General features: G+C 48.0%; 1 protein-coding gene across 1 annotated transcript; it reads right to left on the bottom strand.

Moving 5' to 3' along the window:
* Positions 1-788: 788 nt before the first annotated feature.
* On the bottom strand, positions 789-10,278 carry LOC136748452 (E3 ubiquitin-protein ligase RNF182). Its single transcript, XM_066702186.1, has 2 exons — positions 10,178-10,278; positions 789-3,992 (listed from the first exon to the last, which is right to left on the bottom strand). The coding sequence occupies exon 2, from the start codon at positions 2,522-2,524 to the stop codon at positions 1,739-1,741; it is 786 nt and encodes a 261-aa protein (XP_066558283.1). The 5' UTR covers positions 2,525-3,992; positions 10,178-10,278; the 3' UTR covers positions 789-1,738.
* Between the last annotated feature and the right edge of the window lie 3,709 nt (positions 10,279-13,987).

The following is a 13,987-nucleotide window of genomic DNA, read 5'->3' as shown; positions in this document are numbered from 1 at the left end:
ATTGCTGTGGCCCCTCTGTGCAGCAACAGCTAAATTGAGGTCAAACCCAGTGGGTCCCCAAAGGAGTTGAAGTTCTGGCAACATTTCTGTATTGCTTCACCTTTCGGTGGTAGTCTAGCGGTGTGGGGTTATGGATTAAGTTGGAGAATGTGGGATGGTCGGTGGCATTAGTCCGGCTTGGTGGGTTTTCTATTCCGTCATGAACTGTGCGCAGTGCCCGCCTTGTGGGAGGAGGACCAGGCAGGGCACTGCAGGGGCACCTGACTCAGGAGGGTTAATGGCTCCCTGGCTGGGATGGCCGCCTGGGCCCAAGTCTGACCCCACTCATCTGCTTATATTACTGAGCATCCATAACTTGAGTATCTGTGCAACTGTGCCTCTCAACCCAGGCATAACACTCACCCTAATCCTACTGTATGTGTGTACCGCCTATGGGTGCCACAGCCCTGGGGAGGTTTAATGTGACAGATGGACAACCTGAGCCACAGCACTGACTTTAAGGACATGTGGTCCTTTGATCTCCCTTGCTTTGTGTGCCGATTCTTGGCGTTGCTGTTGTGTTGTGTGCCCTGCAGTGGTTTGAGTCCCGGGTTCCAGTGTGCTCTGTTCCATAACTCTGCTTTAAAAGCACTCCGCCTGCTTTGAGAAGAGCAGTGAACTGGGCGAGTAGGCCAGTATCTCAGGATTTACATGAACTATCAAACACGTAAAGGAAGCCTTCTCACACACTGCTTGGAAGTTAACCACTCATTCACGAAGATTAAAAAAAACACCAAGTACCCCAGCAATGTGTTCTGGTTCTTTATTGAAATGGGTTTGATAACAGTTTGGCGGTTCTGGGTGTCACTCTAGTCTTGCTCAGCAAAGAGAAAGGCAGACGTTGCTGTTCTGCTCAAAACCATGGTGCAGACATGCCGACAGATTTAAACCTCCAGAAAGTACATTAACACCATACATGTACAGATGTGCAGACGGACGCTGTGTGCCCGCTGGGTTGATATTAAGCCACTCTTCCAATTCCACCCAGAGCTCTGCACCCCATGTATGCAGTTTTACGTGGCAGAAGGCAAGATGGATAATTTCATAGTATTATCTAACATCACAGCTGAATGATCATGATGGGGATTTAGGCCCTTTTTGGTCTGAGAACGGAATACTACAAAATCTTGATTCATTTTGAATTTCTTAATTCACCTTTGTATTTAAGGACTTTTTCCAGAGATAAGCACACGCCAATCACACCCCAGCCGTCGCTTTTCTCCACACTGGACTGGATGACAATGGGGAGCCGTGTCCCCGTTGCAGGGGGAAGCTCCTGATAGCAACCTTGGAGCTGTCTGCATGCACAGTGAGCGCAGCTGTGGTTCTGTGGTGGGCTCTAAGAGGCCCCAGGCCCGGACGCAGCACATGCCACCACAGCTTGGCAACGGCAGGGCACGGCCGGGTATGGTTCGGCTCGCCTCACTCCGCTAAAGTTCCAGATCTGTGTCCGGCCGGGGGCAGCAAAACAACAGGGGGAGGAGGCAGAGGATGGGAAACAGAGGAGAGGTGGGGTTACTGGAGCTGCCGGCGCGTGGAGAGAATCGGCCCCGGGGGACAAAGCAAGGCCGACGTAAGGGGTTGACGATGCACTGGCTGCTGGATTTTCCCACTAGTCCAGTCTAGTTGGGTCTACTGCAGGAGAACCCCAAACCTCACCCACCACCCCTCCCACACTCCTGCCTCCTTCCCCCCGGGGTCATGTGGCGATGGATTCCATGATCTCGTGGCACAGGCACTGGCAGAAGCCGTAGAAGACGCACAGGACGAGGGTGGAGGGCACCAGGCTGACCAGGATGACGCCCAGCGTGAGGTGCTGGATCATCAGCAGGTAGATGCCCAGCGGCAGGGAGCTGAAGTAGATGAGGCAGAGCACGCCGATGAGGAAGCGAGGGAAGGTGCGCGAGGTCCAGGCCCTGCACTTCTGCATGGGCAGGTGGCAGGGCAGCGAGTCCAGGCTGGGCGGCCGGTACAGACGCACCATGTTCAGCATGCTCATGGTCTCTGAGGAGGACGGGGTGTCGCCCGGCATCTCCATGATGGTGATGACCAGGCAGTCCGAGGAGCTGTGCGACTGCTCCCCTGAGGTGCCCCCCACGCCCACCCCGCCTCCCCCGCCCCCCCCGCCCAGGCTGTTGGGCGTCAGTACCACCTCGCCTGGGGTGGTGGAGCCGCTCTTGCGTGCCCGGTCCTGGTAGGTGAGGATGGCCAGGATATTGCTGTCGTCCTGCAGCAGCCAGATCTCCTCATCGGGAACCTGCGTCTCGTGGCGGCAGAAGGGGCAGCTGATGATGCTGGGGGAGGAGTCACCCACATCCACCATTTTTTTCAGGCATTTGGCGCAGACGCGGTGCAGGCAGCTCAGCACCTTGGGCTTGCGCGTGCGGGAGTCGTAGCGGTTGTAGCAGATCTTGCACTCCAGCTCCTCCAGGGTGTACACGAGTGGCTGGGAGCTCTCGCCCTCCGAGTCCGTCTTCAGACTCATCCTGGGAGTGGGGGGGGGGAGGCACAAAGCAGGAAATGTGGAGGGTGACACACGTTCACGCACACACGTGGGGGGCTGGACACGGGGCTCCTTACTGTCTCTCTTTCAGATGTTCTTGTTGTTTTTTTATTGTTATTATTTCTGTTTTCCTTCTTTCTCTCTTTTTAGTTTGGCACACTTGTGTTTAAATGTATTGTATTTGTACGGCACAGACAGTGCGATCAGTTGTGACAGAGACTGCAAAACACACAGAAAAGCCACAAGCTGGTTAACAGCCCACTTCTTGGCACAAACGCCCGTTGAACACTGTGTTTGTTCCACAGACAGGAACCTGTAGTTAAACCACACAAAAGCACACACACACGCATGAAACAAACACGCACACAAACAGACAATAAGCCAGCCCAAAGTGGGTCTTTTCAGCTGAAGCTTAACCTGACTTAGAAACAAAATCTGTGACTTTGTTTCTTTTTTTTTTGTTCTTCCTGGTTTTCCAAATTTCAAGTCTTAAGACTGCATTGTTGTACCTGAAAAGGATATGCAAACTGTTTGTTTTCTTATCACAGCTGGTATTTATTTTAAATGTGGCTATTTTAATAGATTCTGTTCCGCTTTAGTCCTCTCCCTGTGGATTCATTCTGATGTTGCTGCACGAAGCATGATAAACGCCACACTGGGTTAATAGAGACTTACGATGAGAGTCAGTATAGTGTGTATCCTGACTGTGGCCTGGGACAGGAGCTGAGAGCCCCAGGGTCTGTTGCCCCGATAGGAGCAGAGTGGCACCTACAGCCAGTGCTTGGCCAGCCGCTCTCAGCACTCATGCTTGCACTGCTCCAGGAGCAAAACAGGAGCCGAGCCAGGGGCAGAAACAGTGTCTCTTATTCTTCACACTCACTGTGCAGGCTTGAAGTGCAAAACTGGAAAGGAGGGACGTTTGGGGGTATTTTGCTTGAAATAAAAACAAACAAACAAACAAACAAATATATATATATATATATATATATATTATAAATACTAGATGCTTTCCCTGGATGAAATCTGGTCGTTCCTCTTGCTGATGATTAAAAGAAACTAAAACAAACATCAGAAAGAACAAATGAAGACTTGTCTCTCCTCCCACAGCTCTTCTTGTGAGGTGAGCTTCCTGCAGTAGGTCTTTGTCCACACGGGCAGGGAGAAGAAAAAGCCAAACAGAAGCAACAATAGGAGGTATTGTGGAAGGCCCGTGTCCGTGAGCGTGGAGTGGATGGGGGAGTGTTGGGGGAGCAGCAAAGCGGAGATGGAGCTGCGTTTGTGGGGGAGGCGGTTTTCACTACCCAGAGCAGACACTAGCCCAGTCAGCTGGCTTCACTCCCACTGTGAAGACTGCAGAGCTGCCCCCCAGATGGCAGGGACAGTAGGAGAGAATGAGTGAGAGAGGACACGGCGTCCGTCCCAGGGTCCCACGCAGCTGGCAGCCTCTCCTCTGCAATGACAGCAAGACACAGAACACAGTCTGACATGGCCGCCAACACCCCAGTCAGGGAAGCAGGGAGAGGTGAGGCAAGAGCAGCGCCATTCTCCAGCACAGGGGAATCAATCACAACGTATCCATTCCAATCCCTAGCTCTGCCTTTATTTCTTGGTCTAATTTTTGATCTCACAAAAACCTCAGAAATCGGAAATATAGACTGACCACATCGACTATCCATAATTTGTATCCGCTTCACACCTCCACAAACCTGAGCTGCACTCTGTCACATTTCTATGCTGCCCATGTAAGAGACATAATCTGCTAGTCTCTCTCTGCATCAGACTCTTTTGCATTCCTACTGCAAAACACACCTGCCCTGAACCTGAAGGATGTCTGTCACCCCGGGGGGAGAAACACGGACTCAGGTCTGGGGTGCTAAGTCTAGAGTGTACAAACATGCATACACACACAGCATACAGCACATATATTGGACAAAATTACAAACGCAACATGTAAAGTTTCATGAGCTGAAATGAAAGATCCCATACGTTTTCCATTCGCACAAAAAGGATATTTCTCTCAAATTGTGTGCACACATTTGTTTGCATTCGTGTTAGTCAGCATTTCTACTTTGCCAAGATAATCCATCCACCTGACAGGTGTGGCATATCAAGAAGATGATTAAACAGCATGATCATGACACAGGTGCACCTTGTGCTGGGGTCAATGAAAGGCCACTACTTTAAAGTGTGCAGTTTTGTCACACACACAATGCCACAGATGTCTCAGGTTTTGAGGGCGCGTGCAATTGCCATGCTGACTGCAGGAATGTCCACCGGAGCTGCTTCCAGAGAACTGAATCTTAATTTCTTTACCATAAGCCACCTCCAATCGTCATTTTAGAGAAATTGGTAGCACGTCCAACCTGCCTCACAACTACAAACCAGCCAGCTCAGGACCTGAGACCAGCCCCCCAGACAGCTGATGAAACCGTCTCAGGGAAGCTCATCTGCGGCTCGTCGTCCTTGACCTGCAGTCAGCACTGCCAGTCATATGCTCCCTCAAAACGTGAGACTTGAAATCCATAGATTAAGGGCCTAATTAATTTATTTCCATTGACTGATTTCCTCATATGAAGTGTAACTCAATACAACCCTAGAAATTGATGCATGTTGCACAAACACACAGTATACACACAACACACGTCATAGACAGTACACACACAGCACACCCATTCCAGGCACGTTCCCAGCAGACGCACTGTGTCATTTTCACATTATTTATGGCCACTCCCCTCTGTCGCTGAAATGAATGCGCCCCCCTATATCCTACTGAGCTGAGGAAGCCGGAGGATGTTTGCACAGAGGCAGGGGGCTGTCCTGGGAGGCTGGGAGATGCAATGGGGGGGGTTGGGGGGCAGGGAGGTAGTCTGTGGGGAAGAGGGTCTACAATTGATACCTGGGGGCTGGAGGGGCTACCACTACACTGAGCAAATGGAGGCGATCCAAGGTGGTCCCTTGCCCATGATGTGTTACAGCCTGGGACCACGGGCAGGAATAGGGGAGACAGGGGAGGGCAGAGACGAGACTTAACTGAAATGTCAGGCGTGTTGCACAGTATCCCCTCATACATGGACTGTTCCTTTGCTGTTTGTTTATACGACAGTCAGAAATGCAATATTAACGTTGCCTCTACGAACAGAATAAATTAAATGACTTCCTGACGAAGATCATATTCCTTTTTCTTATTCCTCCATTACATAAACAGACACACATACACACGCATGCTGAATGCCACTTAAATGCCTGCCAGAGTGGCAAGTAATCCGATACACCATACAAACGCGAGGTAAAATATTTCAACAGCATTTATTCCTCTGCTGCCTCTCTCCCCGAGCGCAAACATTTGAACACATTTGTCAATCTCCCATGATCGTTTTTTTTTTCCCCTTGCCTTTTCCTTCACTTTTCCTTTCCTTTCCCTGCCCTGGTTATGCAACAGTGTATCTGTTTTGAAGTCAGGCTGTTAAAATATGAAATGGTTCTATAAATAGCAGGATGTGTAGCTGGAGGATGGACAGTGTCTTTTATATAACCACCCCCCCACCCCCTCCGATAGCTGCCTATGGTCTAGAGCTGTGTCAGGCCGTCTCTCTCTGCCTCTCCGCTGGTGGGGAGCGCGAGGAGAGGCTTATATAAATAACAGGGAGACGGCCGTGTTTGCGCCGATGACCGTGCGGTTATTTGGCGAAATCTCATTATGGCCGACAGGCACCCCTCTCCATCCCAGCCCAACCCTCCTCCACTCCCCCTCCCGCCCCATGGCCTTCTCTTCATTCAGCACCGTCAACTTGCGTCCCTCCCCCAGATTCGTCAATGCAGAGCTCACGTGCAAATTGTCTGGGACTGCAAGTGCTTCCCAGTTCAAAATTGCTAATCTGCTTCCTGCTATTGTTGTGATTGTCATTATTATTGTTGTTATTATTGTGTTTAATTCAAACTTATATTTCAAACATAGATATGGCAACTGATTTTCTATTCCTCTTCCTCCACACACACACAAAAAACCAACACACTGGTGCCCCTCAACACAGGACATTGGGGGGCTGTAGGATCCAGTCAGCCCCCGCAAACAAAACCGCCCATTTTGTCGCAAAAGGTTAACCTAAAACATTCGGTAAACAAGTGTGGGGATTCGGATCACTGTTTATCCACCAGCAAGCTAGCCGCTGCTGTGGAGAATGAAGTTAGGTTACTCTCAGAACACAAAAGTGCTGTTGAATAGTGACCTTGTAAGAGAACGCATTACTCACACAACCAGCTGCATGCTGCTCAAGATAACAGGGGTATCTGTCTATCCGCCAGCGTCTGCCCGCCCACCACCTGTCCACCTGTCTCAGACTCTCGCTACACTAGCCAGCCCTCCCCTTTCCCCTGGCCTCGCTTTCTCTCACACACCCCCCCACCACCACCCCTCTCTCTATCTCTCTCGCTCTCATGGACTCTCTTATCTGTTTGCAGGTCAGAACATCAATTAGGTTTGTGTTCATTCTCTCTCTCTCTCTCTCTCTCGCTCTCTGCAGTGACACCTCCACCACATGTCCTGCTGTTCACTCCTGGAGTCTGAAGTGCCTGTTTGCCCTTCATTGCCCCTCTCCCTTGCCTCCTCACTCCCCCCATGCCCTCACTCTCCTTCAAAATCCCCACATGCCTCACTCTCTCTCTCTCTCAAGCATCTAATGCAGCTGTTGCTCTCTGACACCCTTCCCCACCCCATTGTCCTGAACGTGGCTACTGTGGTCATTCGGTTTGGGTGACCCATGTGTGCTTTTCATGTTGTGTGTGTGTTGAACACATCTTAGGGTTATTTATACATTTGGAAACATTTGCTGTCTGAGCGGGATGCCGGGGGTTGCTCTGGTGTCTTGTGCTACTGATGAGGCCGTGCTGGGCAGCAGATTGTCTCTCACTGTCCTCGGGCAGGTGTGTGTGGCGCAGGTACAGGGCATGTGCAGAGAGGTGGGTGGGGCAGGGGGGAAGAAGGGTGGCAGGAACACAAACAAACACCACCTGTCACCCTGCCCTCTGCCATCCCTCACGCCATGGGCAGCCTCTCAAGGCCGGGGAGAGCACTGGCAGCCTGCAGTCGGACTCTACTCTCCCAGGATCTCATGTGCGGCTCTCTCCTAAAGACAGGTCAGTTTTGAGATACAGAAAAAACTGTCCATGTCCATCCTTTATCCACCGCGCCTGTTTATGTGACACTATTGTATTATATTTGACTGTGTTGCTTGTGTATATTATTTTTGCTAGGTTTCCTGTCCATTCCTGTGTTCTCATGATTCAGACTTTTTTTCATCTTTCTTTTAAAACATTTTTGTATTTTCTCAATTTCCACGAGCCTCATGGTTATCACACTGTGTCTGTCATTTAAAAACTCTTCCTCATAAAATGATCATCAGAAGAAGAAAGAAAAAACACATCCAAGCATGTGAACACACATACACACACTTTCTCTCTCTCACACACACACACGTCGAATCAGCCTTCGACGCTGAAACACAGTGGGAGATTTGGAATCAAAAAACAGCTTTTCCTTTTTCTCCAGAGGGATGTGAGCCGATATGCTGAGTTACTACAGCCACTGTTGCAATGTAGGAGAAAGATGGAGAGATGCAGAACGCAGCCATGCAAGAGAGCCACGGGACGTAAGAGAGACAGACAGCTCTGATCCTGCCTGAAACTACATGTCTAATGCTTATTTTAGAGCTGATTTACTGGACTGTTTCCGTAGAAATTGTCAGCGCGTGCAGCTCGATTCATCAGGTGTAAGTGGCTCTCAGGCGTCAGTGTGTGCTTGTGAAAGTACGCGGCCCCCACAGATGAGCGCAAGATGCAAACTGTTGCCAGTGACTGTTGCCAGGATAAACAAGCAAGACCTTTAGCGCACGGCATGCTGGAAGGGCTGGGGGGCTCCTGCCCTGACATACAGCCCCTATCAGCAACATTGCCTATTGAATTGTGGGAAAAAAAGGCAATAATATAGGCCTACATATTGTAAATGCACAAGGAGGAATGATTCATCAATCAATCAATTAAATGTGTTTTATACAGGCCTTGTCCTCCCAAAGCACTTTCCATTCAAAATTCATAAATAGAAATAGTTTATACTTTACATCAAGAATGAAATGTAAAGTGACTTTCAAGTACCCCCCCTCCCCCAGCTCCCAGTGAGACGGGCTTAAGGACAGAGCACTCTGCCTCTGGCTCTGGATAATCACTATCGACTGTTTTTAATTTTAATAAATGGCTGCTTCTGACACACTGCTGCGTGGAGCGGCACCGTGGCGGGGGGCCAGCAAAGCCATCCTGTGAACGCAGGCGCAGCCCGGCCGCAGCAGGTGTCTGTCCCCGGCTCTGGGGCGCTGCTGCCAGGGGGTGCCGGACTGCTTTGCCCGGCTTTTCTGTGCCAGCTGCTGCGTGTCTCCCATACTGCAGTAGCAGACCCATTCAAGCCTGTTTAATGATACTAATTATTATTATTATTATTATTATTATTATTATTATTATTATTAGTATTATTATACCATTTGAATTGTAAATGATTCATTCATAATAGAAGTAAGTATTAATAATAGCAGTAGACCTGTATATTAAACTGTACATGTTACGCCTGTGCTACATGCTATGAATATGTGACGTAAAATGAAAACTTACTGGGCACAGCAAACCGCATGAATGTGAAATAAAGTAAATATTTCTATCCTCAACAGTAACTGGAGAAAACAGTCTTTCAGAGAGTGTTATTTTCAAAGCAAATTGTCAACAACATTATAGCTTGTTCAAGTTATCTCAGTTATACAATATAGCACCCTGATAAGTTAAACACAGTAAATAATAATAATAATAATAATAATAATAATAATAATAATAATAATAATAATAATGACAACAGAGAGATGATCTTGTAAACGGTTTAGATGTGTCTGTGTTTTAGTGATAGTGTAATACTATGATTTCACAATAGCAGCAGTCTATAGGACTGCCGTGCATTAACAAGAACAGCAGATGATTTGTAGGTTGCGCACAACGCATCTCTCTCTCTCTCACAATCTTTCACACACATTTAAAATGGCTTAAAAATGAAACACACCATCACCATCATCACCAGAAAACAAGCCATGTTTACGTGTTTTATGTATAAATCACCCACTGTCGCCTAAAACCGGAGTTTTGATTAAAATATTGCCACGTCAAAGTGAATGAGGTTGTGCACTTTCCCCCCGGTTTGGATTAAGCAGATGAAAGCGCAGACGACAGTGATGCTCCCCATAAACACGGCCCCCATGTGTTGCTCCAGTAAACCCAGTGAAGCGCAGCTGGTTATGACTGGCAGTACACAGCACCCGACGCGGGCATGTTGTTGTCGTTTGATGAAGACGATGATTGCAGGACCCGTCTATACTGGAAACGCGGCGAATGCCCCATTGCTTCTGTCTGTTTGACCGCATTGATTCAATTGATGGGTCAGTGACATTTAGATGAATAGACACGTCCATATTGTACAACATGAGATGAGCTGGAAATAGATGACTGCAAGGACCACTAAATAGCATTACTGGCACATGATGATCTACTCAGATGGCTGGGATGATCATTAGGGTTGTTGCTCGGCTGTAGAACCGATTTCGGACTCACCCGGTTTGTCTTTGGCTGAAGGATGCTCGCCCAGCGCTGCGGAACGGCACAGAGCCCCGGCAGAGAACCCGACCCCGGCCCGGCCCGCCGCCCCCCGCCGCCTCTCTGTGGCTCCCGGTGCGTGAGTCACTGCGCCCCCCGCCGTCACTGTGGCAACAGCGCTGAGGCGCACTGACACACTGTATCTATCCGCTCTGCACCCTCTCCTCCCTCCGTCTGTGCCTGTCCCTCCCTCCCTCTCTCTGTCTCTGTCTCTCTCCCTCTCTCTCTCTCTCTCTCTCTCTCTCCCTCTCTCTGTCTCTCCCTCCCTCTCTCTCTCTCCCTCCCTCCCTCTCTCTCCCTCCCTCTCTCTCTCCCTCCCTCCCTCTCTCTCTCTCCCTCTCTCTGTCTCTCCCTCCCTCTCTCTCTCTCCCTCCCTCCCTCTCTCTCCCTCCCTCTCTCTCTCCCTCCCTCCCTCTCTCTCTCTCTCTCTCTCTCTCTCTCTCTCTCTCTCCCGTTTGCTGTCTTTCTGTATGTTGTTGTTGTAGTTTCCGTTACAGAGCAACACTCCCCTGTTGAACATCACAAGACTGCACAGTGCACACAGCTATATGCGACTCACACACACTCACACACTCACTCATACACTCACACACACACTCACTCACACACTCACACACACACTCACACAAACACACACACTCACTCATACACTCACACACACACACGCACTCACACACTCACAAACACACGCACTCACGCACACACACTCATGCACACGCACTCACGCACAAACACTCATGCACACACACTCACGCACACACACTCACACACTCACAAACACACGCACTCACGCACACACACTCATGCACACACACTCACGCACACACACTCACGCACACACACTCATGCACACACACTCATGCACACACACACACGCACTCACACACTCACAAACACACACACTCACGCACACACACTCACACACTCACAAGCACACGCACTCACGCACACACACTCATGCACACGCACTCACGCACACACACTCATGCACACACACTCACGCACACACACTCACACACTCACAAGCACACACACTCACGCACACACACTCATGCACACACACTCATGCACACACACTCACACACTCACAAGCACACGCACTCACGCACACACACTCAAACACACACACACACACTCAAACACACACACACTCACGCACACACACATATATACACATTTCGGTTTCATTATCTGATGTTCAATACAAGTGTTTTAATAGAGCGTCATGCCTTGTATTCCGAGGGCTATATATTACTAACTGCTTTGACAGCATTTTCACAAAAAACATAACGCATATCTACAGGCTAACTATACACAACACACAATAATGACACAGAACGTCGCTTGTTTAAAGAATGGACTTTACATGAGTCTGTTCATTGAGTTAGCACTCAGCTAGCACTCAAACACCAGACCTATTGAACCTTACTGTGTGAAGGCAGGGCAGTTTTGCAATATTCTTTTAATTTTGACGTATGCATTGCAACTACCCTTTGCAACTAAGGGGTGACAGAAACACGTATGCTTGTACAACTGTAAACTGTACTTTTTGGCCCATTATTTATTTATTTATTTCTTGGCAGACGACCTTATCCTGGGCAACTTACAAGATATAAGCGCAATACAATGTGTAAAAATACAGTGCAGTTCAAGGCATAAAACATTACAAATACAAATGTACATAATACAAAACAATTCAAACCATAATACATTTCACAAATTCCAATTTAGACAAGTGTATACAATATTTGAGGTCTTACATCCTGGAAGCTGAGAGCGGACAAGATGTTAGGTCACAGTCGAGGGCCGAGGGAAGGGGAGCATAGGAGAATCAAAAGAACAATATGAGTACTAGTAACGCAAGGCAATTAGTATGATAAAACGTTGTATAAGTGCACTCTTACAGGAGAGTAAATGACTAAATTACAAGTACTGTATATGTGTCTTGAGTAAGCGCCGGAAGGAGGTCAGGGACTCTGCTCTTTTGACTTCAATAGGAAGGTCGTTCCACCACCAGGGGCCAGAGATGAGAAGGAGCGGCTCTGGAGGAAGGGGAGTGGAGAGGAGGCAGAGTTAGTCTTCTGGCACCAGAGGACAAACAAACAACAGACAAACAATCTTTCCACCGTAAAAAACTAACCGGCATAATGTTTTTTGTTTTGTTTTGTATGCTGTAAAAGCTAAAGTCCCCACAGGCCTACTCATCATGCTCCTCGTCTGAAAAGATGCAGGATGAGGCACAGCAGAGGGGGCATTGGGACTCTCTGACTTTATCTTCTACAAGAATGGATATGTTTATTAAAACATGACTGTGGACATTTCCTTGCATACTCAATAGACCACAGACAGGAATGTGAAACAGTAGAGCTGGGTTAAGACAGTGCTACATCCGTGACTGATGATACAGCTCTCTGTTGCTCAGGGGCTCAAAAAAACGAAAAGAAAAAGAAGAAGTCCTATTTTTATATCGCAGGTCAAGCCAAAAGTAGTGTTCCCGGGATGAGCTGCAAGTGGAGCGCAGAGCTGTGCGCCTGACCGGGCCTAGGAGGCACCGCATCGCCATCTGCCACCGTCCCTGGGCAGCGCCACTAACACTGACACACTTTTAATTTGGCAGGGAGAGAGGGGGGATTGGGACTATATAATATTAATACATATTCAACAGTGGCTGGTCTGGGTGGGTTACTATACATTTGTTTGGCTTGAATATTTTTTATGAGGGAGAATTGCATGATTCCAGGTGGTCAACTTCAAAATGGACACGTTACAGGGTTGCCCCCTCCTGGTGGGACATTGAATAAAAGTCGTAAAATGTAAAAAGTCTTCCATGCTTTTATATTAATCTGCAATAACTTTATTGGTGGGTGCTGATTATCGCATTTATTTAACCTCGGGTTGTGCAGTATTCAAGTCAATTATCGGTAGATAACGTGTACATTTTCCATGCATGTCATGAATATCATGCCAATATGATTCTGCCTCATATACAATCGGTTGCATGAGCTTTTACCGCTATTATCATCAAAAACTATTGATTTATAATCGATGTAAACTTCAAATAATGCCTTTCCCAAAGCAAACCGGCACTCAATCACACGCACTATGTGGTTAAACACTGTGATTATTATACAACTCCACAAAACTCGCATTTGGGTATATTTATGTAGGCGTAGGTTTGGTTTTGAATCCAAAATACAATGGCATTTATTCCGAACAGGAGAATGAATCCAGGCTGGTTGACTTATTATGCTGTTTTGCAGGCTGACCTCAGCACCTGTGCAGCCCTGCGTCACGCCGCACCGATGACACGCAGCTGCACCTCGCTTGGTATCCAGGGCTGCTGCTGCTGAGTCTCCGGTGTCACCAGATACTTCTGCGCTGTGTTCCAGCCGAGATCTTAATTGTTTAATTGAATCAACATAATGATGATGATAAGAAGCACCAGGCCACAGGACATGTTCTTTCAGTTATCTCGAATTATAGTTAAAAGCAAGCGATACAGAGTAGACTCTCTTAATTTATGGAGTAGACTCTATTAATGTGCTGTCTGAAGCTCCATACTCTGCCTATGTACAGTGGGGGAAAAAAGTATTTGATCCTCTGCTGATTTTGTACGTTTGCCCACTGACAAAGAAATGATCAGTCTATAATGTAGGTGTATTTTAGCAGTGAGAGACAGAATAACAACAAAAAAATCCAGAAAAAAAACACATTTCAAGAAAGTTATACATTGATTTGCATGTTAATGAGGGAAATAAGTATTTGACC

This window comes from Amia ocellicauda, chromosome 4 (assembly GCF_036373705.1).
Source record: "Amia ocellicauda isolate fAmiCal2 chromosome 4, fAmiCal2.hap1, whole genome shotgun sequence".
NCBI classification, from domain to species: Eukaryota; Metazoa; Chordata; class Actinopteri; order Amiiformes; family Amiidae; genus Amia; species Amia ocellicauda.
Note: the sequence above shows the minus strand (reverse complement) of the source record. Positions and strands in the feature narration are given on the sequence as shown.